The 25,391-nt window shown below is 41.0% G+C and overlaps 1 protein-coding gene across 2 annotated transcripts; it reads left to right on the top strand.

Moving 5' to 3' along the window:
* Positions 1–1,136: 1,136 nt before the first annotated feature.
* Positions 1,137–22,962, top strand: mapk14b (mitogen-activated protein kinase 14b). Of its 2 annotated transcripts, none has more exons than XM_040028947.1 (12): positions 1,137–1,587; positions 7,104–7,233; positions 11,638–11,696; positions 12,564–12,675; positions 14,287–14,316; positions 14,665–14,712; positions 14,841–14,955; positions 15,789–15,860; positions 18,883–18,962; positions 19,491–19,569; positions 21,235–21,408; positions 21,489–22,962. In XM_040028947.1, the coding sequence occupies exons 1-12, from the start codon at positions 1,469–1,471 to the stop codon at positions 21,554–21,556; spliced, it is 1,086 nt and encodes a 361-aa protein (XP_039884881.1). In that variant the 5' UTR covers positions 1,137–1,468; the 3' UTR covers positions 21,557–22,962. The 2 variants fall into 2 exon arrangements, with proteins under 2 accessions (XP_039884881.1, XP_039884882.1); XM_040028948.1 differs by lacking the exon at positions 18,883–18,962 and adding an exon at positions 18,294–18,373.
* Positions 22,963–25,391: the final 2,429 nt, after the last annotated feature.

The following is a 25,391-nucleotide window of genomic DNA, read 5'->3' as shown; positions in this document are numbered from 1 at the left end:
TAACTGTGCTGAGGCTAGTGTAAAAAGTTTGCACCGAGTTTGTAGATCATTCTGGTTCTGTAAGACCACTAACCCCCAGCTCAGCACCTAGTGAACCTTGTACCTCTTTACACGTGTCACATGCCTTTCAGTGTCTTTTGCCACCAATGCCCTCTCTGTGAACATTCTCTGTTATTAAAGGCAACCTTCAGCAGATAAGTTATTATCTGTAGGAATATGCCTTACTTTCTGTACTTTGAGGGACATGGAGTCCTTTCAGAGTTGTCTGATACATTTACTGTGATAGGAAGGAAAGCACAGGTGGAATTTGTATTTCCAATCCTGGCGTGGTCTATTCTGAGTTATGACAGTGTGATTGTGAGTCAGCGTGTTCGTTAAAAGGGCACTAAAACAGAAGTTGACCATCATTCATGTTATTATTTGTGTGTCTGCTTTTCTTGTTATGAGTGATAGACCTTTAGGGACATGTGAACATTTAGAAATACCAAATTTGCTAATAAACAATCTTGGACTTTCCAGTGTAATTAAATTCAAGCAGCTGTCACACCTTATTGACATACAGGTGGTGTCAAGGTTCATTTGCAATCAGGTATGCAGCTAGTGAGAGCAAGCCAGGTTTTGCTTGGGGGCATTATATAAAGGGCCTAAATGCTGTGCTTGTTTAACCAGTCAGGACTCTATAATTAAGTAATGGTCTGGCATTAATACCACATTAATAAAGTATTATTAAAGTACCACAGTGTAAATGAGCTATGTAGCAGGGAAACGGTACTACTCAGCTAAAGACGTCCCCTGTGAGTGTTATATTGCTCATGTATATTATCAGATATTCCTATTGTTTTTAACTTGAAGCAGGATCTCTCTCAGATGGTTAAAACGGAGCTCATTTGCTCATCTGATAACTATTTTCATACTTGTATGTTCCACTGCCTGACGTAAACATTTAAAGAGGAGAAACGTGTCGCAATTAACATAACGGGAGGGGGAGATTCCCGCTCCTGTACACGGTGGGGATGGGATATCCCCTAGTTTCCCAATAGCGGCCAAATTCTCGCGAGATAAATTTATCGCTACGTGAGCGCGCACTGGCTGACGTAGGAGCGAAGAGACGTACGCGTACACGTTTCCGCGCGCCCAGCAAAGCGGGGACAGGGCGAAAAATCCAGCGAAAGCCAGACTGAGCTTCCTGACCCCAAAGAGCTTCGTAGGGGAAGTTATCTTCAGACGGCCCTCCCGGCGTGCACGGAGAAGTGGGATTTTACCTGCGCAACTGCACCGAAATTTGCACGTCAAGGCGGCTGGAGTTTTTTGTTTTGGGTTTTCTTTGCTTTGTTCGGGGTCGGCTCCGTGTAGAGTTTTATTGCAGAGCAGCATCACTACCGCACGTCGTGCCGCACAGGGAGGAGAGGAGAGGGCAGAAGTTTCCGCTGGCTTGTTTTGTCACTGCGGGGCTGGTGAATCCGCAGGAATGTCGCAGAAGGAGAGACCCACGTTTTACCGACAGGAGCTCAACAAAACCGTGTGGGAAGTCCCGGAGCGCTACCAGAACTTATCTCCTGTCGGTTCCGGTGCTTACGGATCCGTGTGGTAAGTTGTTGTTGCACAGCAGAAGCGAGCGAGAGAGCTAGTGCACACACACACAGCGCGATTGCACAACGACCAAACGACTTCCCACCAACCACAGTGGCCCGGGAGAGCTATCTGTCGCCGGGCTGCTTAACCAGCCTGCGCAGGGTGTCCGTGGAAGACACGGGGATATAACTTGTGTCCTTTGTTTACGTCCTAATACTCGGGCCGCGGTAGCTCAGCCGTGCACACTCCCCACAGTAGCTCGCATTTTTTCGGCGGGTGGGGATTGTTTGTGATTTGTGCACGTTTTTTTCTGACTTTGTTGCTTTACTTTCTCGTGTCGCCTGAACAGCCTGGTGTAACTTGTAGCGTACGGTAAGCACAGTGATGGCCCCAGGGCGAAGTTTAACTGCTGCTTTGAAAAAAACAAATCTTTTATCAACAGAAGGCTACATGTGCGGCATGTCTATGCTTGCATCATCTGGTTTAAAAAAAAAGAGAAAAAGAAAAAAAGGTGGTGGTGGTAGTGGGGGGGTTCTTCCTTATCAGATCACATCTGTAACAATTACACAGTTTTAAGGGTTAACCAGGACGTCACGAAGCACGCGTTTTCCACTTGAAATAATTGCCGTGTTGCTGTATGTGCCGCCTGGCACTTTACACATCCGCACATTGCATATATTATGCATTTCTAGTTGGGTGCAGCCTGCAGAGTACCAGAACGTCACGTGGTTTTCGGAAAGTAGGCCCCCCTCATGCACAGTGAGCGCTTTCTACAGGAGCCCATCCGACGACGTCGATGACTCTAGAATGATGTCATCCTTTCGCCCGCTGTGGTACACGCATGACTCACGGTCCCGAGGTTAGGTAGTGGCATCAGCCCTGACGCCTTCTAGTCAGTACAAAGTCATGGACAGCAGCGGGTCGTAATTACAACTTTACAACTCATTTTGGCCGCACTTTCATCTCTTCAGCTGTTGACTGTAAAGGTTGTTTTTTTTTGTGCAGTTTTTAGTGGTGGATGGTGGATGACCTCATTTTGTCCTTAAGACAATAACTGGGTTTGGAAGCACCAGTGACAAAGCCAAATGCAAGGCATATGTTCATAGATGACCATTGAATGAGGCTTATTCTTGTTATGAATTTAAAATGCACCACTTCCAAGGCAAAATGTGAGCACTGCCACAAGCAGCTAGTTTTTGAAAATTCCTGTGGGTTTTTTTTTTTTTTTTTTTGCTTTTTTTCTGTAAGGAGCTGTCAGCTTTTCTTGTGGAAAACCTTTTGCGTAATGCAACTTCCCAAAAAAAAAAAAAAAAAAAAAAAAATCTGCAACTAGAGTGGTCCAGAGAGCAGTGTGCCTCTAAAGCCCTTCAGATGGTATCTGGAAAAATATAAATAACCTCATAGCTCCTCCACCAACATGTCACGGCTGTTGGTTAGCTGGGCACATGCTCCCAGGCACTCAGCGGGCCAAGTCTTTGTTGTCTCCACCATAATGTTGCTTGAGTTCTCCACTCAGTAAAACAGCCACAGGCATTAACTGTGTGGATTTTTCATTTGAATTGCCTGATCAACTTTGCACTTGCATACACCAAAGATAATAACACTACTGATATCTACTTATATCTTGGCTGTACTGTTTTTTGAATGACAGACTTGAATGGATAGCCAGGGCTGGTGTGGAGTAATAGCTGCTGGCTGGGATTTCAATGTGTCCTTGCACTTTTATTTGTAGGCTTCCCAGCTAAGGGTGTGTGTAGGTACTTTAACACAGGGCAGAAATATTCTTAGCCATAGATAAAAAGAAAAGACAGCCCAGTAAAGAGCACGCTGCTCAGTATCACAAAGCTTTTTAATTTTTTTACATATGTATGTTGTAATGTCAGTGTTGTGCAAAGACATACTCTCAGATCCACAGATTCCCGTTTTCATGGTCACTCTTTCAAAGTATGCTGAGATTAACACTCGTTATTGACAGGCCTAAACTGTTTTTGGCAAATTTGGAACCTAAAGTTTACTCGGCACAGCTCCAGCTGATAATGCAGGGTAAACTCTGGCTCTGCTTACACACATTTCTTATTCATGAAGTTGAAATTCGACCTAAATGATTCTGTTTATATTTATTAAGCTGCAAGTTACAGCTTCAGGACTTCTTTACCTGGAATGATGGCTTTATGTGCTCCTGGTTTTTTTTCTTTCTTTTTTTTTTTGTTTGTTTGTTTGGTTTTTTTTACATTGTCAGACAGCATTTAGTGTTTCATATTTTGCTGATGAAGAAATAATTGCACAAGGCTCCTTGGGTTGTCACCTCAGAGAAAAGTGCAATGATTTTTCAGCTTGTGCCCAAAAGCAGCAATTTTGTGACTTTGGTTTTAGCAGCTGGTCATGTGAGGTCTATGACCAAATGCATCAGTGATGTCAGAAAAGTAAACCCCCTCATTTTGGTATAAAGTTATGGATTAGAGTTTGAATCCCTAAAACACAAATACGACTTTTTGCAGTTTTTGTTTTTTCCCTCCGACAGCTTTAGCAAACAAAATCATGGTCTGAATGTCCTGTTGTGCCAAATCTCTGTAGGTAACACTTGCTAGTCAATTTCTTTAGATTTTAAAAACATACTTAAGTTTTCCAACTTCTAAAATTACTTTGATTTGTGAGTGTGACTAGGTGATAGAGTAGACATAGGTGAGTCAACCCCCGACCCCATCTGTAGGTCTGTTAACTGAGCAGGTTTGGAAAATGATTGTGTTAATAACACCATTGATAAATCAATTAAACGATGATGATTGCTATTATTAGCTGGAATATGGCTCTAATGAGATTATTTCAAAGATCAAGTAAACACGATAAGCATGGTGTAACGTCACCAGATCATTAAGTCACCCCACTTTCCATATTTATTATATCATTTAATGTCTAACATTGATGTTTGAGTGGCCCAGAGGAAATTAAGCCTTATCGCAAGCACTGCTGTGCCTTATGTCATTGTGTGCGCATATTAAAACACTTCCTGCACCACAATGCACTCATCATGAACTGATGATTCGTCCCCAGCTACAGGAAAGCTTGATGACGACGATGATGATTGGGAGTGTGGCGTTGACTGCGTTGCTGCTCTGAAATGCAGAATCAATCATCAGAACTCACTCTGCTTCTCACCTATTGTTTTACTGGCTTTTCAGGACACGGTGTCCTGCATGACTCTGTCGTCTTACGGTTGCTTCCTTTCGTGACTGTGTACTGAGGATTATGATGCATTGTTGTTCCTAACAAACATACAGGTTAGATGAGGTTCTTTTTTGTTTTGCAGAAAGAGGTGTTACTACCATTTCTCGTTTGACCTGCGCTAAGGTGAAGTATGTGGCTCAAAGTGTTAATGCAACACAGAGAGTAAAAATTGTAATGTGTTCTGTTGCTATAATTCTGAGTTTAATCCGTGTCAATTATTTCACCAATAATGAACAGATCATACGTTATGGCTCGTTACTTAAAATGATACTGCGTGTGGTAAGATTTGACAGTGCCGATCACGTTGATGGCGTACACGAACCCCGTCATGCTCTGATATGAAATCCAATGTATACATGTTTGTGCTCAGATAAAGAGTGCACAAATGCAGCGTTCCAGCTTTCTCGATGCACGTGCACGTCTTACGATTATAAGACAGTTACTACAGACATCTCGACGACTCATCTACAGCACATATTTGCCTGTTTGCTCACTCTGGCCTTCTGTTAGTCAGCGTGCTGCCTCTCTACTTCCCTGTGAAGCCGTTGCTCCTTTTTTAGTCTACGCTTTATGGCCATTTCTTATGGCAGTTCCATTTACTGCTGACTAATTGGATAGTGTATGCTTAGACCCATCTTGTTTGCCCTACAGATTAGCAGCAGTTTGAGCGCGTGTGCCTTTGTTTTGCCATTTAGGATTGGTACACTGTTTACTGACTATGGGTTTTCCCTCACTGCTGACACATTAAAGTTGTTCTGCAAGCCTCTGACATGGAGCACATTGGGTGTGGGAGATTATCTCAGCTTTACTGGAAAAAACACAGTGCTTATCTTAATGTTCTTATTATGGATGTGTTGCACTCTGGGTCATAGCTTTGTCACTCACACAGAATCAGTTTTAACACTTCTCCTGTGCGTGGCGTTGCACTCTCAGCCATAGGTGTGTGCAGTTAAAAGGTCGACAGTTTGAGCAAAGCATTTCAAGAGAAACTGACTCCCATATCCTTTTAAACTGAAAGGCAACAGAAAAACTGGCCCGCTAGTCTAGTTCTGGTGGTTTCCTTGTGTCACTCCATGCAGTTCCTGCTTTTTGTTTTAGTTGGTCTGCGGTGTAAAAATAACAACAAGAACAACAACGAACACACATATGGGAGCACAGATTTAAAGATGTTGCAATCATCTATGCACGATGTACCGTATCTGACTGACCTGGAAGGAATGTGGTTAATTGTAAGTAGGTTGCCTTCCCTCACAGATAAAGGAAATACAGCAATGTCAAGCTTCTCTTTCACATTGTCTGTCTAATGATCTTAAGAGTCAACCAGTGCTCAACTATTTGTTATTGTAAATAAGTAAAACACGTTCATTTCACTCATCTTTTTCGTGTCTATGCTTTTTGGCGTCTACATTAACCATTACCAGAAATGAAGAAAAATAAAGATCTGTGACATCTCCATCACATTTACCAGGCAGTTGCTAATTTTGAGTTTGCTCGAGTTAAATGAGATATCCAGCACATTGAACCGTTTTGAATTAATCAGCTGTTGAATGTTGACAGTTGTGTAGACAAAAGAGGAAATTGAGGCCACACACTTAATTATAAGACCTTTTTCTTATGTGTTTTTTTGTGTGTGTTTTGTTCCTGTTACATAAAATGATCTGTTTTGCTGTCTTCCTGTGATAAAAATACTACTAATAATGTTTTGACAGATTGGGCCTTCAAAAAGACGTCAGCCGTGCTTTTCTTGAATGACTGGGGAAAAAAAGAACCAATTCTCCAAATAGAGCTGCAATAACAGACTTTCAGTGGTCAGTCACAAGTGGTTGTGGACATCTTGTGCAAAGTCAGACAGTCAGCTGGGTTGCATTAATGTTACAACACTCTGTAGCATGTAAACAACAGTTTACAGCAGCTCTATAATAGATGAGTGTTTTACTCTATCTGGAGACTGCTGATCATCAACCAGCATGTTGTGCAGTTAATTGTTTTTCAGTAATTAGCTGCTGTATTTTCACACTCCTGTGACGTTGCCCACCATGCAGCTGATATTCGAGAACAGGTTCAATCGTGTTCCCTATTCAACTTTAGACTGTAGAGTGTAATAAGAACTGAAACCAAGCGCTCGGTGTTATGTAAGTATTTGCTTTGTTTACTGCGTTAGACACCTACGCAGTCTAATGAAGAATCTCATTGTCAGTTTGAGAAATGTTTGGGTTTTTTATGTGACAGCTGTTGGTAGCCTGCTGTGATGCATTTTCTTTTTTCTGTTAAGAGCCCACCCGTTTCACACGTTACCTTTCTTTCAGCTCGGCGTTTGATGTGAAGACGAACCTGAAGGTAGCAGTGAAGAAGTTGTCCAGACCTTTCCAGTCCATCATCCATGCAAAGAGAACCTACAGAGAGCTGCGACTGCTCAAACACATGAAGCATGAAAATGTAAGTCATCTACAACTGGGGAAACATCACCTCCACCTCTCAGCAAGCGGCAGTGATTGCTCTCCTCTTTTTCAGTATTTACACAACATTTATTGTGCATTTAATGTCTAAAGGAATTGTGGCATGCAAGTGGACATGGAAAAGCACACGAGGTTTACAAAAGGATCAGTCGCTTTCGTGACTTCTGACCATATCTTTGAGTTGGTGGATGTAACAAGCCTGATGGATTGATCAGGCTGGATTGATGGCGCTTGAGGGGTTAACTTGCTGAAAAATGACGATGAAAGAGTTGAAAAAACATGTAGCTCGTGCAGGAATTCAAAAAAGGAAAGCATGTAAAAACACATCTATAACATAGTGATAAGGTGATAAGTCTATGTGGTAGGATATTTCTGCTAGCGTCTGCATTGTTTTGACTTTGAGCCACCTACAAAGAAAGGATAGGTACTCTCAGTTTAACATCACAGCATCTGCATGTCAACTACCTGGAACTGACTACAAAACCTTTCAAAAAACAAGAGTTTAACTGTCATGTTTAAACCCCAGTGTTAGTCCTTCTGGTATTTTCATGTGTCAGCATGAGCAGGCACGGGTACACTGTCCTCAGGCAATAACTGTGTATGCTAACAGGACATCACAACAGAGGTTTTCCCCTGCTAGCGTCTAACGCCTATTGCTTGATGTTGCTTGGTGAGGTATGAGTCACCAAACAGGTTTACATCTGCAGCCCCATCACCTACTGTGGTGTGTTTTTTTTAATCTTATTTTGTAGCTGCAACTTAAAAAAAAAAAAATCTTGCTAAGTATCTCAACTTTTTTGCCTTTGGTGTGAGTTTCCCGCCTATAATCACTGCTTTGGTGTGTGTGTGTGTGTAGATACTGCACATGCACACACTTGCCCGCATACAAAACGCAAACATTGTTCCTGGTTTCTGTGCTGTTGCTTCATCCGGGGTTACGCTTTTGACCAGAGAGACAGGATCTTTATGTGTTTTGAAATGTGAGCAATTATTTCTCAAGCTGGCGTGCAGATGAAGGCTTTTTGAGTGCTGTGTGGAAACAAATCCACCTGGTGAATGTTGTATATGAGTTTAAATATTTCTAGAAAAGAGGGAAGTGTACAATGTGAGAAGCGGTTTGCCACTAGCCATAGGTAGAAATATTTTGATTGCCACAATATATGCAAGTGGACTTTATGAGATATCATCTGCCAGCAGCAGCTGTGAAGTGAAAATTTTCAGAAGGCACGCTCACAGAGGAAAAAAAAGAAACTTTAGCTGTAAGAAGCATGGAAAGTCTTAAAGGGGAAAACCCCCTAACAACAGTACAACAAATCTCACAGTTAAATGAAAGCCCATCTTGTAAAGTTACGGTTTAATGTAATATTAGCTGTATTCTGCACTGTTTAATTAGCTTTAAGAACTCATTGCAGGTGCTCACAGAATTCATGCAATAAGTGTTGAGCAACTCTAGAAGCTATCACAACACACGTTGGGTAGTCTTTCTAATAAATGACAGCTATGAAGTCATTAAATGGAAGATCTGATTTGGGATTGTTGCTACTCAGAGTGTGCCTGTTTGCTCTGATTAGAAGCTGCTGTGCAGAAGTTATTCAAATCTTATGGAAATGTGAGAAAGAAGCGCACCTTTTAGCTTGCCTTACATGTATTTAGATGAAAGGCCACCTGGAAGAAATGTACACAAGAACACACCAGATCACCGTAAAAAAAAATCCAGGTCTCCTTATGTTGTGAAAAAAGTTTCATATGAAACGTCATCGCCCATGCCAGAACTTGCTGTGGTTCAGTCCGAGCGCGCTTGGCTCAGCATTCGCACATTACTGTATTTTTTTAAAATTCTTTCTTAGATCCTGTTTTTTGTACAAGCCCTGATTTCACTTCTGTTACAACTCGAGCAGTTTTGTTGCGCTGTGCGCTGGCACTGTGGGGAAAAACACACCAGTGCATTTGAAAAACAGGTTTTACGTGGAATACGGATTATGGAGGATTATACAGAGTCCGTGCCTGTATTGCTGTGTTGAAGGCAAGACGGTAACGTCGCGTAGAAATGTCATTCTGATAAAGAATCTCACTTATCTCGGCGTGAACATGCTGCTGCCAGGTTTTTTGTTGTACTAACAGGAAGAAGAAAAAAAAACATCAAGTTGCGGTGGTTTTCTGTTCATAAATCATCTGTGCTTTAATACATATCTGTGGCTTACATAGGGAGGGATTCTGTGTTTTGCTCATGCTGTTGCCAGGAGACTCCCCGAGTTTTGAGTTTGGAAAGCCTGAGTGGACCAATCGGCTGTTTGTTGTGGCCGTGGCCCACCAATCAGCTGCAGATTTAGGTCTTGTGTGGGTGGGCCGCTCCAGTATTTTTACAATACCTATCTACCTCAGTTCCCCTGACTCCAGGGGGTGGGGGTAGCACTCAGGGCTGCTCTCTGCCAGTATGTCTGCATGCATGTGTATATGCATGCCTGAAGTGTGTGTACAATACACGTACTGCTGAAAGACACATAAATAAGAAGACTTTCTGTTTTTTCTTTCTTTAGTTTATTTTGATGCACCGTGAAGCTGCAGATATTCAACTGTAGTGATTGTATGCATCCATATTTAGTCACTTTCACACATTACGTTGTTTTTTTTTTTTTCATACAATCACAAACTTATTGTGCAAGAGACTGTGGAAAGGGGAGAAGGACCCTACAAATACAGTGTATTCTAGGTTAAAGACTCCAGAACACACCCCATCTCTAAAAGCTTTTGTATTGCTAGAGGAAAAAAAGGAATAATGCATCCAGCATTTATAAGCCATTATAAATAACTTTGCATTGTTGGAACCAGCATAACCGGTTGTATGCAACTTTAACTACCTGAAAGGTGCCTGTCCTGTCAGCTTGGTGGATTATCCTAAATAATGCATCAACCAAATAATGTTCACTACTTCCTTTGAAGAGACGAGGTAACTTAAGCACAGCACCTAGCGCTAACACTAAATTTAACATAAATCAGCAACAAATTCTTTGCTTATTATTGTTGTTTTTTTGCTTTTTAATTATTATTATTGCTATACTGTGCATTATGCATTGTTTCCTATTAGGGTTTGGAATTGATAAGAATTTAGCGATTTGATTTCTTATCGATTCTCATTGGCTTCACTTTGAGACCATCTCTAAGCAGCATATCAAAGACATTACATTCATGCAAATGAATTACATGGATCTTAGAGGTATTTCCCCTCTTTGTTCTGATCGGTGTTGCGTCATTCGTCAAAAAAAGTAAAGTAAAAAAAGTTTTTACACATATCACACAGAAGACTTTTATTAAAAGTAATGCAGTACGTTAATTACACCCAGGAGAAAGACATTCGTTATACTACTCATTACGTTACTTTCATTTTACTCTGTAAAATGAACTGAAACACACTGATACATAATTATAATTTAACAGTATAAACCTGCAGGCTAGCTATTCTAATGAGGACACGTGATCTTTCCCTTTAGTATTTAGGTATGAACGCAAAGATAAAAACCAGCACAAAGAGACTTTAAAGCGATTCTACTTTAGAAACACAAACAGGTAGAAAAGGAGGCTGCTGTCTGGCTGCTCATTGGTTTGTTACCTGTTGAATTCAGCATCGGCTTCACCGCAAGTGACGGCTCACTTTATCACGGTGCTGGCCGGGTGTCAACATTTACTCAGCTTTAAAATCACTCTGGGTTCTTGGCTAGCTTAGCGTTAGCATTATGTCTGTGTAGGTGCTTGCGAAGAGCCAAAGCTTTGTTAGCAGTATAATGCAGTTGTTTATGCCCTGGAGCAGTCTCCACTTTCCCAACGCGCTCTTATCCTTTTGTGCAATAAAAATAAAAGTAATGTCCATGTCCAAACTGTAGACAACGCCACAATTTTCCTCCACACAAATCAGCTGATCATAGTGAGAGTGCAAGAACCGATATTATGCAGGCAGACACACAATTCCAAGGATCTTGACTACTTGGAACCGGTTCTCTACAAGAACCGTTCTCAATTTCCATCCCTATTTGCAATCCACATTGCACTGGACCCCTATGACCCCTCCAGTAGTCTGTGGCCTTATGTGGCCTATTTACGGAGAGCACAGCCAAGGCCCTGTGCCAGGCCCTACCTCCTCTTGGCCAGTGTCCTGGCTGGGACCCCAGTTACCGTGATCAGCTGGGATAACATGATCTGTTATTTTGTTTTTTTGTCAGGCAAAATGGCGTTGACAGCCTAGGTGCTGAGATCACTACAGTGCTTAAACCTCTCTTATAATAAGATGGTGATTCAGGGTGGGGTGTTTGCTTATTTAACTAAATTAAACTTCACACACCAACCAGTTGCTAACTGTCTCTAACCTCTGACCTCTCGGTTTTTCCTTCAGGTGATCGGCCTTTTAGATGTTTTCTCACCAGCGACAAGCTTAGAGGAATTTAACGATGTGTAAGTCACTCTTTCTTTCTTTTTTGCTCTCTGCTTTTCTCCTTCTCACTCTTTCAGTTTGTTTATTTTCTTGCTTTCTGTCTCAGCGTCTATAAGCTTCACTTTTTACACAATGAAAGCGTTCGTGCCAGCAGATAATCGCAAGATTACCTCGATAGCCAAAACTAGTTAGAGATGCACGAGGATTCTTAACATCATGAGAGAGCAGCATGTGGCGAGTGGTACCAAGGTGAATGTAGGGTGAACACGTGCTCCTAAGGAACATCACAGCTAGTCTCCATGGTAACAGCCATCTGGCAGTGTATGTGTGCAGAATAGTCAATCAGCGTCCTTGAATTCTCTGCATGGTGTAACGTCATCAGCATGTTGCACATTTGTGGAAATGTGAGATGAACCTCAACGCGATCTCATACACGAGGTGAAGTTTAGCCAAAGACGTGGTGCTTATCTTTTCACGTGACCATTAACGAACACCTCGTTCTTTGACAACGACCTTGGACTAGTGCTGTGTGATTAAAGAGGTCATATATATACTACAATCACTGCTGGCCTCATTCAAGTGGTTTACTTTCTGTTTAAATATTTTGCTGTTGAGAAAAAAAAGTGTGCTTTTTTTTCTGTTGTGTTGTTTTTCTGTTATCATCACTTTAATCTTGCCAACTTTTAAGTTGCCACATTTAGAAATAATTCTTACAGAAAATGATGAATGATTTTTTATCAAAAACACCGTTAGCTGCACTTTACACAGACATGCTAATCTGCAAAAATTCAATCTTTAAAGTTTAAACTAAATAAAGCTGCAGCAGAAATCAAAGAGAGACTTTCCTGAATTATAAGATTACATCTGATTGGCTGTTTGATTTGCAGGTACTTGGTGACACACCTAATGGGGGCAGACCTCAACAACATCGTGAAGTGTCAGAAGCTCACGGATGATCACGTCCAGTTCCTCATATACCAGATCCTCAGAGGCTTAAAGGTCAGCGAGGCCCTCATTTTCAACTCAAAACTCCTAAAAGTTGACTTGCATTCAATCTGTGCAAAAGCGGTGCCTCGTGGAACCAGGCAAAGCTAGCTCACTAGACCACAGATGCATCTGCATTGTTCTGCGTTTAGACCAGCTGAATTCTAGTTGGCAGCAAGGTTTCTGCGCCACTCTTGTGACTATTTTTTGTTTTTTTTTAATTTTCTGCAAACAGTGGCAACTGAAAGTGAATGGATAAAATTCAACAGTTCCTCTTTTGCAGATTGTTGCAATGCAGGAAAGAGCAAATGCTGCTCAGTTGAGTCTTAACACAGACTGTAAAAAGTTAACTGGATACAGCTACAGCTAGTAGTATTTGTAATGTGAGCAAACCATGTATGATTACAGCCTATTACACACTTGATTTTGTTGTTCCATGAAAGTGTTATCTTTGTCAATCACTTGTTTACGCCACTTGTTGAGAGCAAGCAGATATGTCAGAGTTGCTGTGATTGTGTTTCTTGTAGTTACATTTCAGAGGAGAGAACGGTTTTGAAACTTTGGCTTATATTTGTGGATCTAGACAAAGCATATGATAGGGTGCTAAGAGAGGAACTGTGGTACTGCATGAGGAAGTCATGATGGTGCACAACATGTATGAGGACAGTGGTGAGGTGTGCAGTACGAGTGACAGAAGTGTTCAAGATGGGGATCGGGGATCTGCTTCGTGTTTGCAGTGGTGATGGGCAGATTGGCAGATGAGGTGTGCAGCAGGGGTGTCCGCTGACTGTGATGTTTGCAGATGATAGTGTAGTCTGTAGTAAACATGGAGAGGTGGAGGTATGCTCTGGAGAAGAGGCATGAAACTCAGTAGAAATAAGACAGGATACATGTGTGTGTCAGTGAGGGAGAGACAGGTGTAATAGTGTAGAGGCAGTAGAGTTAGTGAAGGTGGACAGATTCAAATACCTGGGGCCAACAATCTAATGCAACAGACAGTGCACAAGAGAGGAGAAGAAGAGAGTGCAGGCAGGGTGGAGTGGGCGGAGACGTGTGTCATGGGTCATCTGTGACAGAAGGATAGCAGCAAGAGTGAAAGGGAAGGTTTCTAAACTGGTAGTAAGACCTGCTGTACAGTTTTTAGACGGTGGCACTGATGAAAAGACGAGAGGCCGAGCTGAAGATGTTACAATTTTAACTGAGAGTGACCAGGATGGAGATAATGACCATATCACAAGGACAGTTTTAAGTTTGGAGACAAAGCTAGACAGGCAAGGCTAAGATGGTCTGAGCATGTGCAGAGGAGGGAAAGTGGATACACTGGGCGAAGAATACTGAATATGGACCTCAGAGAAAATTTATGGACAGAACAGGAGGCTGAGGCAGATGATTGGCTACGGAGGAAGATGTTAGTGGTATTTCTGAATGATTACTATTTAAAGAAATGTACACTAGTTATGTTGATGTTCTGCTTGTTTTATCGCTTGGGAGTTCAGCTGGTGTACATTTAAAATGACATAAGCTAATACACACTAATGTAAGTGATGTGTTTTTTGTGACTGCATGCTTTCCATATGGATGGATGCATTTGCATTTAAATATTTTTATGTTCTTTTCCCCCTACAGTACATCCACTCTGCAGATATCATCCACAGAGTAAGTGATGGCCTCACTGAATGTGTCAGTGTCTGCAAAGAAAAACAGTCCAGTGCTGGTTAAACTGAACAGAACCATTAATGGCACTTTAGCTTTTCTGGATGGTGTTTTATTAAATCTATACACTAGAGCTTGAAGTAATCAGATTAACACGACAATAAAATAAAAATTTGGAATGTTTTACGTTTCTGATTATGGATTAAAAATATAATTGAAGGAATGAGTGCAAAAACAAAAAAATACACAAATGTTTGCAATATGATGACATGTGTAGCAATACCAGCAGGATGTCTCCCTGTTGTTTCTAAATTCTCATCTGGACTCTTTTTTTCCCCCCTCTCTCCTCAGGATTTGAAGCCCAGTAATCTGGCTGTGAATGAAGACTGTGAGCTTAAGGTGAGGAGACTGATTGTTTCAGATCCAAGCTTCACCATATGCGATATAACTTGCTGTCGAGCTAAAGGTGCTCAGTCATGTCTCATTTGGTTGTCTTTATGTCGCCTACGCATCGTTGCATCACTCAGATCCTGGACTTTGGTTTGGCACGGCACACGGATGATGAAATGACAGGATACGTAGCCACACGGTGGTACCGCGCCCCGGAGATCATGCTCAACTGGATGCACTACAACATGACCGGTACGCACACTGACATTCAATCATGTTTTGAGTGCAGTTTCATAAAAGTGTGTTGAAATAGCTTTTTGGACATCTGTTACAAGTCAAGAGTCATGCGTTTACAATGATGTGGGGGGTTATGTGTGCAGTGATCATACAAGGATACTAAGTTTTTTCTTCTCTATAAATAAGGAGACAACTTTAGAGAAACTAGGACAGCTTTTCAAGCTTTTCAATTTTCTTGTTTATTCAACATGATGTTTAGAGGCCTTTTCATCAGCCTAAATCATCCACAACAGACGTTTGCCTTGTTGAGTGCCATTTAGTTCTGCTTCACACTTTCTTTACAAAGCATTAAGTGGTGTTGGTGTAAATGGGCAAATAAACGAATGTGGACTTAAACTGTGCAAGCTGTTTAGCTGTGCTTTTGAGCTGTGCCTTCCCCAGCAGCTTTGAAACGTTTAGTTTGTGAAAAAAAATTGAATTTGTTGAAATTCTCTTCCTATTTAACAGTGAGAGTTATTGAATTAAACGTTGCCCATGTAACACAACGTAATGCAGCGCAGTTCGTTCACAGTTTGACAAATTGTCAGGATGCTGTCACAAAACTGCAGTCTCAGCTCTCATCAGGAAGCAGCGTTTAAATCTGAAAAGAACAAGGCAGACTTCATTGAATTCACCGCAAGTAGTGAAGATTACAGGATGATACCATTACATCGTTGCATTTGCATATGCATGTGCAGCATGCACGTACAGCTGTGTTGTTCTGCATTATGCTGAAAAGCTTGAATTTGTGTCATATCTAAAGGATTTGTTGAGATGCATGTTTGAAATGATTTCTTTTTATTTAATAGTGGATATCTGGTCGGTGGGCTGCATCATGGCTGAACTACTTACAGGACGGACGCTCTTCCCTGGCACAGACCGTATCCTTCCATCTCTGCTGCTAAAATAAATGTCAGATTGTAGCCAGCCTGCAGGTCTGTGTTAGATTAGGAGGAGGTACTGGTTGAGTTCAATCTGCTTATATGCACACGGTTTACAAATATGTATTAGACTAGTTATATAAGAATTGTTGTCCAGTGCACTCACTGCCAGGCTCTCACAGAATCTATTGCTGCAGCACTGTTGCAAGCACAGACAAAAGCACCATTTTATCTTTTTCAGGCTGACTTAAAAGCATTGCTGAGTATTGAATTCAGTGAGCTACATGCCAGAATAGCCAGGAAAGTGTGCGTGTATGTGCATGATATGCACACACACACTCTCATATGGAGTTAATAGTGCCCTGTGGTCTATGACTCAGTGCTGCCCACTTTTATCTCTACTGCTTTTCCACGATACACTACCTTCCTGTTTCCCTCCCACAAAACCCTTACACACCAGCAGAGCTGTCATGTGATTTGATATAAAAACATACCGGAAAACCCTGTAAATTAGCGCGCGCACACACACACACACACACACACACACACACACACACACACACACACACACACACACACACACACACACACACACACACACACACACACACACACACACCTTTAAATATAGAAGGTAGCATACGCCACCAAGTTGGTGGTTTTGTTAAAGATCAAAATCTGTTTCATAACGTGTTCATAATTCCTGCTCTAACTAATCAATCAGCCGATCTACACCTTCTTCGCTGCATGCCTTGCAGGGGTATGTGTGCTTGAATGTGTCGAAACTGCTTTGTGATGTAGTGGAGCTACCAACCCACAGTGCTTGTTTGAATATACAGCAAGCAGTCTTTCTGGTCTGTCTCCTTTTACTTGTCTGAATGGAAGCTGATCTCTGCACATGAGTAGAATGGGAGGGATTGTGGATACAATGCATCTCATTAGCCTTTGTACAGTGTAAGTACAGGTGCACTCCCATAGCACCGGGATTAAAAATGTTAAATAGTAGACATACTACAACTATATGTGGTTCATATTTTGGGTACTAGGTAGTAGTGTGTCAACAGTAGCATGAGCAAATCACTTCAAACTGCCCGTTAGATGTGATTTAGAGAATTCTTGGCATGCTTTCTGGTGACATTTTTGCAGAGTGGAGACGCAGTAGTTAGTTCATTTATTTTTGTTGATGGATCAAATGATATCTGAAACTTTGTGGACAATTATTTTATAGTTTCAGCTTGTCTGCACTAAGAATTATAAACACTATTCCAGATTCTCAATTTTTTGTAGATTCAATAGTCTGTGATGGTTTTATCACTGTTTATAAGATTTACACGGTGAGTTATAATCACTAGTTGCACACCTAATTTTATGCATATTCATCTATCCATTTTCTACCGCCTGTCTGGGTTCGGGTCATTAGGTCAGCAGTGAGCGGAGATACCGGAACTACCCTTACCGCAGCCATTTCTTCCAGCTCATCTGGGGGGGATACGAAGTCACAGGGTATGCCTAGGAAGGATTCAGGAGGCATCAGATGTGCAAATCACCAAACTGCCTCCTTTCGATGTGAAGGAGCAGCGTCTCTACTCCGAGCCTCTTAAATGGCCCCGCTCCTCACCCTGTCTCTAAGGGCGAGCCAGCCACCCTTTGGTTAATCAATAAAACGACAGTTTATTTTTTATTATGAGCCTTCTCTTCACAACAGGTCGATGCATCCGTATCACTAGAGACACTGCCCCAGTCCGTATGTCAATCTCACCCTCCAGTCTTCCCTCAATCGTGAGCAAGATCCTCAAGATACTTGAGCTCCTCCACCTAGAGTAGTATCTCATCCCTGACCCAGCAGACAGATGAGAAACAAAAACAAGGACTTCTTTAGACACTAACAAGAATTCAGGTAGAAAACAACAGGAATTACATTTATGAAAGAGCATGCCCAGAATAAAAGCAGCTTTTGAAAACGTCCATGTTCAACCTCCTTGAGTCTGAGGGATGAAAATTCCAGCCAGACTTTCTGTTTTGTTTGTGATGGGTGAAGTAGAAGTTTTGCTTTTCCTTTTCACCACAGCAGGCACAGAAACTACAGCACTGTAGCCTGTTAGCTCCACCAATGTCACCTCCAACTCTGATTGCTTCTGGTCTTTCATTTATAATTTGCTTTGATATTTTCTCTTGCATCTACATTCAATCATTTTTAAGTACTTTAATACTTCACACAGTCACAGTAAGTGATATAGTAATATTCAACTCATCTGTGAATATTTATGCATCAGTGTGACGTTGTATGATTTTTAGTTGGTGCTTGATATCTTTTATTTTGAATAAGTGGACCTTTATCAGTTACAGGCGACAGCATCGACAGTTGTACCTCTCACCCCTCTGTCCCCGTTACGTCCTCCATCCTTTCTGTTTTCCTTCATGTGAGTGTGGTAGATATTGATCAGTTGAAGCTTATAATGATGCTCGTCGGAACGCCAGGGCCTGAGCTCTTGATGAAAATCTCTTCAGAGTCTGTGAGTGCCATCCCATCCAGTTTTGTTTTATTTATTTGTTTTTTCCTTTTCTTTTGCATTGCCCATCCTCCCTGTTGCCTTTGTGTTGCCCTGGCTCTTTATTTTACGACCTGGTGTCAATGCTACTACCTCTTAGCTGCACCTGTTTTGCTCTTAACACTCTGCTTTTATCCCATTTGAGCACAGTGCTTTGATTTCTGCTTCTTTCCAGCATGTACTATGACTTTTTTCAGAGCCCCGCTGATAACTTTTATGTGACAGTAAAAACGTTAGTGCCAAACTGGGCCACAGTGTTCGTGATTATCTGAATATAGGTTGCAGACAATGAAGGTTTTCTTTATATTAAAGTTTAGAAACTGTCTTCCTTTCTTTCACATCCTCCTCATCCTCACCCCGTGTGTGTTCCCACCCCAGTCCCTATCCTTTCTATACATCCACCTTCCTAACTACACCTGCTCTTTGATGTGCTGACCTCCATGTTATGATACCCCTTGACTCAGAAGGTTTAGATATAAACCAGCTGCAGCAGATAATGCGCCTGACAGGGACGCCCCCAGCCTCCCTAATAAGCAGGATGCCCAGCCACGAGGTGAGACAAGTTCCCTTCGTCTTCCCACATGCCCCGTCTCTTCCCCACAGCCGGAATCAGGGCCATGCTGCAGTCATCCGTCAGCTGATAGCTACATTACTGTTTAGAGATAAATGCAGCTAGACTTGATGTTTAAAATATATCCTACCAGTTCCTTTCTGCATACTGTCCTCTGCTCTCACGCCACACATTCCCTTTTTCCTCTTTGACTTGTCATGCTTTTCACAGCAAGGCTTATGAGAGTGCTCTGCCAGTGCAGCCAGCGTGTTCTGATCATCTATCCTATTTGACTATGAAAATAATACCACAGTGTTTATGTAATGCATGTGATTTGGGTGTTAGTTAAAATGCTTGGAACATGGCTTAATGGGAGGATGTACAGTTTGTCTTGCAACAGGCAAATTCAGTTTAGAATTGTAGTTCTATTGAAATATTGCACGTTTTTGCAGTTTAAAAGCTGCCTTATTACTTGGAAATCTTCTGCAGTTTGCTTTTACAGTACACTTCTTTGTTTCTGTTTTCTCACAGGCGAGGAACTATATCAACTCACTTCCCCAGATGCCAAAGAGAAACTTTGCTGACGTGTTTATTGGTGCCAACCCTCTTGGTAAGTTCCTCTTTCAGAATGACACCATTGGGTTAGGCTGCTATTGGCTCACTGGCTCCCTCTAGTGGTGGTAGTTATAATAATGGGGGGAGCGGTTTCATCTGTATTTGTTTTGGCAAGATTTTTTTTTTTATCACAGTGGGGGTTTTTTTTAGCTTTAGCTAGTGCAAAAGGAAAAACAATTAGCACTGGCATGAAATAACAGTGTCTCATTTGCTCTGCTTTACATGAAGCATTTGTGCTTGCATGTGTAGTTACTGCACAAAGACCAGCTCCACGCCAGGAAAAACCCTGATTGCTATGCATGTTAAATCAATCAAGTTAAAAAAAAACACAGAATGGATACAGGTGACAGCCAAGTTGGATTAGTGAAGGGTGCTTTCTCATGTGCATCTCGTACCACATCAGGAAATTATTTCACGTAACCAATGTCAAGTTATGTAACGTGAACAAGCTACATTAACTTTTGTCACCTCGAGTCATAAAGAGCTCTTCAGCAGATAATCTAGGGGATGTCATTGTAGGATTATTCCGTCACTGACTTGATGCATTTTACAGCACACAGTATTTGTATAAATGCTTTAGATAAAATGCTTTTAGACTGGGGATGTTCCTGGTGACTGATTTTCTAGTTGACTAAACGAGGGAAAAAAATTAGACTAACCAACTACTCTTAAACTAAGAGACTCTGGTATCAAGTTTTGGAAACTGTTTAATGTGAAAAACTCTGCAAAGCTGCAATATGAATGACGCACGCAGATAAAAAATTCATGACAACCACTTAAAAAAAAAAAAAGTCCTCCAGCTTGTCCGGGGAAAAATTGATGCATTCCCAGGCCGTATTATCTCCACTGGGTCCCGGGTCTCCTCTGGGTCTCCTCTGGGTCTCCTCTGGGTCTCCTCTGGGCCTCCTCTGGGCCTCCTCTCGGTAGAACATGCCCAGTCGGAACCCTTTACCCAGGGGTCGACATCATGAATGACTGAACTCCTCACCCTATCAAAAGCCCATCCACCCATCAGGGAAAGCTTATTTCCCCCTTTTGTATGCATGATGTCATCTTTTCTCCTTTAAAAGAACTAACAGTAAAAGCGTTAACCCCCAAAATCGGGCCCAGATTAATAGATTTATGGTGTTTCTCAGCAACCGTGCTCCATCTGGTGGAAGATGACTGCATAACATTAGGACAAAAGACTTTATTGGCATTGGGTATCAATTAAAATGTAAAACAATTGGATTAAACGACCCGTACATCTGGTACCGACTAGTGACAATGACAACAATCAGTTGTCACTGTCACACTCAGTTTCTTCAAAGTCTTCACTGCATACAGTCATGTGAAAAAGAAGGTTTTTACAAGACTTTGTGCAGTGCTGTGAAAAACTAAGCACACCGATGATTCAGTAGTTTATAGAAGCTCTCTTAAGGTCCCAGCACAGCATTTTAATGGAGCTGGGATCACTGGAATCAAAGTGTTTAGTATAGGCTGACCTTTTTTCTTACACAAACAGAAGCTGATGCCATTATTTGAAAGGCTGCCCATAGTTAATATGAGCATCGACCGCGGTCACAGTACATATATTGACAGAAAAGTTAGCATTCTGGACCTTTTTGCTCTGACCTGTAGTTTTTCTCATACTCACCTTTGTCTCCTTTCTTTCTTTTAGCGGTGGATTTGCTGGAGAAAATGTTGGTGCTTGATACAGACAAGCGGATCACAGCATCTGAGGCTCTGGCCCACCCTTACTTTGCCCAGTATCACGATCCAGATGACGAGCCTGAAGCAGAGCCTTATGACCAGAGCTTTGAAAGCCGTGAGCTGGAAATTGAGGAATGGAAAGGTGAGTTGTTAGAAACCAAATAGATTTTAAAGGTTATTTATTCTGTACGTTGGAAAGTAATTTCAATTATCTGTTCTCAGCCTTAACCTACGACGAGGTCATCAGCTTCGTGCCACCATCTTTCGACGAAGACGACATGGAATCTTGAGGAGGAAGCGGCTCTCTTCCACGATTTGTTTTCCAAGAAACACTCTCTAAAGACTATCGGTCTCATGTGACTATCCGCCACTTTCCTCATACATGCGCACAGCGATGACATTCAAGTGCCTGCCGTCATTCATATGTGGGGGGGACGTTGCGCTATCAGGGAAACGAAAACAAAAAACTTGACATCGTGTTCATACCGTCCCCTGCTCTGCTGTTTTGTTTTTCTTAACATGAATCCCACCGTGCTGAGGTAGACTTTAACTCTCCTTATGCATTAGTAATTTTTTTATCTCAGACATATATTCTTTATATTCTGTCCCTTATTCTACATACACAGCAAAAAATAAATAAAAAAGAAAACATTACATGTCAGTATCTCCAGGCAAATTGTAATAACTGAACATCTATTATGTATTTTATTAAAAAAAATACGGCTGAAAATAATGCTGTAGGACAACAATTCTGGAAAGTTTTAAACCATGCTGAGTGTGAAGTGTATCTTTTGGCACATTTTAAATTCTGTTATTTCTACGAGTACATAGAACTATGTAGATACTACAGAAACAGTATTTGTACATAAATCTTTCTGGGAAAAACGGCTACCACACGTGCAGTACTCTGAATTAACCAAGAGGCTCGTCAGCCGCCCACATTGACAGTTTGTTCTAGAATGGCATATAAACCGATACTGTGTGTAATTTATTTAGAATATGTATAGGATACGCCAAAATATGTAAAATATTCAGCCCAGTATGGAAAATTCAAGGCTTCATATTTCTTAATGATTGAGTTTTACACATGGCAACCCCCCCCCTTCCAAGGAGAGCATTTCCCACGTGTTCATTTTCATCTATTACTTTAGTAAGCTTCTTCCGTCTTCTCGCACATGTGTTGTTTCACATGAATGTTTCAGCGAACAGCCACCAATCTTTGCAGTTTCACCACAGCATGTTAAAGCCAGAGTTTTTGGCTTACTAGTTTATTCAAATTTTAATGTTTTTCCATCACAACGTCAGCCAACAATGTAATTTAATCATATTGCATTTATGAAACAGTACTATTAATGTTTATGGAATGTTTGGAGCGCCAGTTTGCGCCGTATATTTATGATCTTTTCTTATATTGTTTGTATATTGATGTAAAAGAGAATATTATTTGTCAGAATTTAAGGTTGTTTGTATTATTTATGGAGAGCTTATTGTATTAGTATCCAAATGTGTCATCGATAATTTCATAGATCACTTGAGCCACAGTGGCTACAGCTTTCATATCAAGAGCCGACAATGTTATCAAGAGATCGTTTGGAATCAGTTTGATACATTCTGCTCAGTTTGCTAAATTACCGTTGCTGAGGTTGTGTTTACAGCGCGCCTTGATTCACGGCCCAACAAATTATCACAATTTTAATAAAAAAAAGAAACCCAAAACATATCCTGTAATGGTGGCATATAAGTCACCATTTATTGACTAACAAACCACTAAACTATTTCTTTAGTGTGAAGACTTTTATGACAAAATGCTTCCAATGTGAAGCGTTTGAAAAGTCAGACACGCAAGCTGTATCCACAGTTGCTCTGCCTTTGGCACCCAAACAATATCAGACATCATTCATGTTTGATTTCAGCCGCTTGTTTTAAATGTAGTGATTTTTCTAATGTGTTATTTTACTCTTTGTGTGCTAAATCAAGATTTCATGTTATTCTGTGATTCTGTAATGATTGTTTTATAAGCAGCACCAGAAGCCTGTTAGAGTAATTTAGAGGGAGGGGGGGTGCCACATGTATGCAGGAAAGTGCATATGTTTACTCACTGGATGCTGAAGGGCAATGCCGAAGCCTCATATTTTATCATTTTTAAACAACTGCATTGATTTAGATAGGATATTTATTTTGTCCATATCCCGATGTCAGTAGTAAATTTGGTTACACTTCGTCTGCCTGAAATATGTTTTTCTGGGTTTTTTTTTTTTTTTTTTTTTTTTGACCACATGTATCAAGATAGCAGGCCACGCCACCTGTAAATACCACCATTAGAAAATAAAGCCTACTATTTTTCAAAGCTGTAACAGAATTCATTCATTGGGTGAGCTTTTGCCTTGCCTTTTTTTCCTTTTTAAGCATGTCACCATTGGATGGCAGCATAGCACAAGTAGAGCAGATCTTGTCTGTCATCTGGTGTGTGACGGGTTGAAAGCCTGCTGGGCTTTTCAGAGAGACTCCAAGATTCCAGTGCACTTCAGACTCAGCAACACTCTCTCAGAAAAAATCTGCTTTATCTTAAAGACAACGCCTAAACACAAACAAAGCCACATAGATTAGGCTGCATGTGAGGAGTGATCTGACTTTTGCCCTCCAAACAGCCACTCCACAGATACACGGCACAACAATGACAGAGACGTTTTAACAGAACAAGGATCGGCTGCACATCTGCATTTAAGGTTAAAGGATACCAGTGTTCACAGTTTGCTGTGCTTTGCTCATTTGACAACTCACATAATCGATAGTCCAAGACCCCTATGATGTAGATGCTGAAAGAAGTAGCAGGATGACTTCTGAAGTGCAGGGCTCTCCACTCCGATGCAGATGAATGCTGCAAAACTGATCACAGTTCTTCACAGTGCAAAGGGATAATGAGCCGAAACAACTTGCAAAAGGAACCTAAGACCTTTTCAAGGCTAATTGTGATATTCTTCAATGACCAAGTCAGTTACCTGGTCTCAACCAAACAGAGCATGAATTTCACTTACAAAAAATTTTCAAAAAAATACAAAACTGAAGTCAGAGAAACCCACAGAAAAGCAGCAAATGAAGGTGGCTGCAGTAAAAGCAAACACATTTGGTGACGTTCAAGAATTCTAGAGTTCAGGTAGTCATTGACTGCAAATGATTTAGATCCAACTATTTAACTTAATCCTTATAGTTTAGAAAAAGCTACAAGAGACCTTTCCAACTTGTGTAAATCTACAGTTCTCTTTCTTAGATCTTCACTCTGTTCTTATACCATTGTTCTGAGTACTGATCTGTCCATTGAGAAACTACCAGTTATCATAAATCATGATCACAGATGAGAATTGTATGTATGTATATATTTGATTTATATATATATATTTATATATGAATCCTATGTCTTCTTTTAGACTTTTAGACCCTGTATCGATTACAGAAAATAGTTTCCATCACATTTAACAAAATCTCCAAAGCTTGTGACTTTGTAGTGACTTTCCCTAATGAGTATGGCATTAGACGGGCTAACCTGCTACTAAGTACAACAGCAAAGCATTCCCATCATATCCACAGTGCAAAAGCCAGGATTTAAAAATTTGCCTGGCCTACAAAATCAGTCAAATTGTGGGACAAGGAATAAAATGCAGTGCATTCATTCCCACATAAAAAGGACACCTGGTCACCCAAGCTGTGACACTTGTGAAGCATCAGAGTTAAATACCAAGTATAAGTCAGTTGAATGTTTTCCCAGTATTAAAGAAGCAAATAAATAATAATTAGTAGTAAAAGGAGTACAAGACTTCAGTTTGTTACCCAGCTTGGCATTTTAGATAATTAAAAGTAAATGATGTTTTTTCATGCAAACAGAGTGCTGACTCAGTGCTCCTCTCAGGTTGATAGCTGCTTTGATGCTTCTCTCTGATGCTCTCAGCACTTTGTAGGCTCTCCCTGATTTATAAAAAGCCCAAACTTTAAGATGAAGGGGAAAAGTAATGATTAAAATCCAAAATACTCATAAGTATTTCCTCAGGGAAGCTTTTCTTCTTCATGGAAGAAGTGTGACTTTTCAGTGCAAATATAAACAACAATAAACAGTAAAGCTAACAATCAAAC

This window comes from Simochromis diagramma, unplaced genomic scaffold, assembly GCF_900408965.1.
Source record: "Simochromis diagramma unplaced genomic scaffold, fSimDia1.1 OVJJ01000483.1, whole genome shotgun sequence".
Taxonomy (NCBI): domain Eukaryota; kingdom Metazoa; phylum Chordata; class Actinopteri; order Cichliformes; family Cichlidae; genus Simochromis; species Simochromis diagramma.
This window is presented reverse-complemented; position numbering and strand designations above follow the sequence as displayed.

Excerpts from the sequence above, each read along its gene's own strand:
- mapk14b (XM_040028947.1), top strand. The coding sequence starts at position 1,469 with ATGTCGCAGAAGGAGAGACCCACGTTTTACCGACAGGAGCTCAACAAA. Across the intron at positions 14,713-14,840 it reads ATGAAGACTGTGAGCTTAAG|ATCCTGGACTTTGGTTTGGC; the intron begins GTGAGGAGACTG and ends TGCATCACTCAG. Across the intron at positions 19,570-21,234 it reads TATTGGTGCCAACCCTCTTG|CGGTGGATTTGCTGGAGAAA; the intron begins GTAAGTTCCTCT and ends TCTTTCTTTTAG.